Source organism: Loa loa, assembly GCF_000183805.2.
Source record: "Loa loa unplaced genomic scaffold supercont3.1567, whole genome shotgun sequence".
In the NCBI taxonomy this organism is placed as follows: Eukaryota; Metazoa; Nematoda; class Chromadorea; order Rhabditida; family Onchocercidae; genus Loa; species Loa loa.
Genome location: NW_018109746.1, coordinates 1 through 1,873, shown reverse-complemented (window position 1 = coordinate 1,873; position 1,873 = coordinate 1). Strand labels below are relative to the sequence as shown.

The following is a 1,873-nucleotide window of genomic DNA, read 5'->3' as shown; positions in this document are numbered from 1 at the left end:
GTTCACGTATAACACTGCATAAACTTTCCGTTGTACGTTCAGTTTTAAATGAATATTCCTGTGATCGATCAGTATTATTTGTATAAATTGATTTGAATAAGGTAAATGGACGTGCTCCATGACAATTCAATTGTGAATATTGTGGCTCCTCATGTTTTACAATCAATTTACGTCGATTCTATAAATTGGTTTAATTTAAAAGATAAAACAAATAAATGTAATTTTAAAAAGCAAATGATTACAAATTAATTAAATTAAATTATAAATGAATTGTATCGAAATACTAAAAATAATTATCAGAATATTAAGAATAAATCCAAAGCAATGGTACATGTAAAGTAATTATTTGATAAGGTAATAGAAATCAAGGTATATTAGAAATTTAGGTATATTAGAAGCTAAGATATATTACAAATCTAGGTAAAGTAGTTATTTGATAAGGTACTAAAAATCTAGATATATTAGAAATCTAGGTAAACTAGTTATTTGATAAGATACCAGAAATCTAGATGTATTGGAAATCTAAGTATATTAAAAGTCAAGGTATATTAGAAATCAAAATGTATTAGAAATCAAGGTACATTAGAAATCTAGGTATATTAGAAATCTAAACTAGTTATTTGGCAAGGTAGTAGAAATCTAGGTATATTAGAAGTCAAGGTACATTAGAAATTAAGGTATATTAGAAATCAAGGTACATTAGAAATCTAGGTATATTAGAAATCAAGGTATATTTTATTTTACTAATTACTAATTACAGCATTAATAGATGATGGAAGAAAATAGATTATCTCAGATATAAATAAGTTTTCATTAATATCCGATCAATAATACATTTGTTATTGTTGTAATTTTGCAACTGTTGAATAGATGAATGAATGAGTGGCAGGAAGAATGATAAGGTAATGTGATATATTTGTTTGTTTATCAATGACTGATAATTTTAATCTTATTAATGACTCATTGAATGAAATGTAATTAAAATGGGATAGTATGATAGCTTTATTTACGTAATATTTTGTTATCAAATGTAAGATTATATTTTATGACATTTGATAATGTTATATTTAGCATAAATTAATTAGTAAATAAATAAATTATCCAATTCCATGATAATGTTTAAATTTTATTGATTGCTTTTGTTTGAGGAAACAAATTTTCTATCATATGACAGAAATTAAATTATATCACTGCCATTTGTTGTGTGGTAAAATTTTAAAAATAATCCAATAGTATTTAAAATTTTAATAAATTTTTTCGGATTAAAAAATTTAATTTGAAAAATTGTGATATATGATAAGATATATGTGAATAAATTTTGTAAATTCTATTAAATTTTGATATTTTTCAGGTATTATTTTTGAATGCAAATTTTGAGTAATTAAATGAAATTATGAATATTTTTGATAGGAAAAAAAGTGTTTTTTGCTGATTTGATAAAATTTTCATCATCTATTATCATTTCACAGAGTCGACTTTATCACTCTGATTACTTTTTAGCGATGAATTTTATCACTATTATCTCTTTTCAGAGTCGATTTTATCACTCTGATTGCTTTTTAGCAATGGATTTTATCACTATTGTCTTCTTGCCAAAATTAGTTTTATTACTGTTATCACTTTTTAGTACTGATAATGTCATTTTAATAGGAAGTGTTGGTTTTTTTTTTTCGGATTCTCGAGAATTATCCGTAAGTGATAATTTTCCAATGAAAACTAATAATCGTTAAGTAATCTTATAGAGATTTAGGAGAAAAGATGATTGATTATTGAGAATTAGGAAGGATGAAGGAAAAAAAAAAAAGTGGAAGAAAGGAAACTTGAGAGTAGTTGTCGCGAAATGCTAAAATGATGCTAATTGAGTTCTAAACCC

General features: G+C 24.0%; 1 protein-coding gene across 1 annotated transcript; it reads right to left on the bottom strand.

Annotated features, from left to right (window-relative positions):
* Nucleotides 1-13: 13 nt before the first annotated feature.
* On the bottom strand, nucleotides 14-178 carry LOAG_15162 (hypothetical protein; the record flags this gene model as incomplete). The annotated part of the gene is made up of 1 exon (XM_003150654.1): nucleotides 14-178. A coding segment is annotated over one exon (165 nt), but the record flags the coding sequence as incomplete, so codon positions are not given.
* Nucleotides 179-1,873: the final 1,695 nt, after the last annotated feature.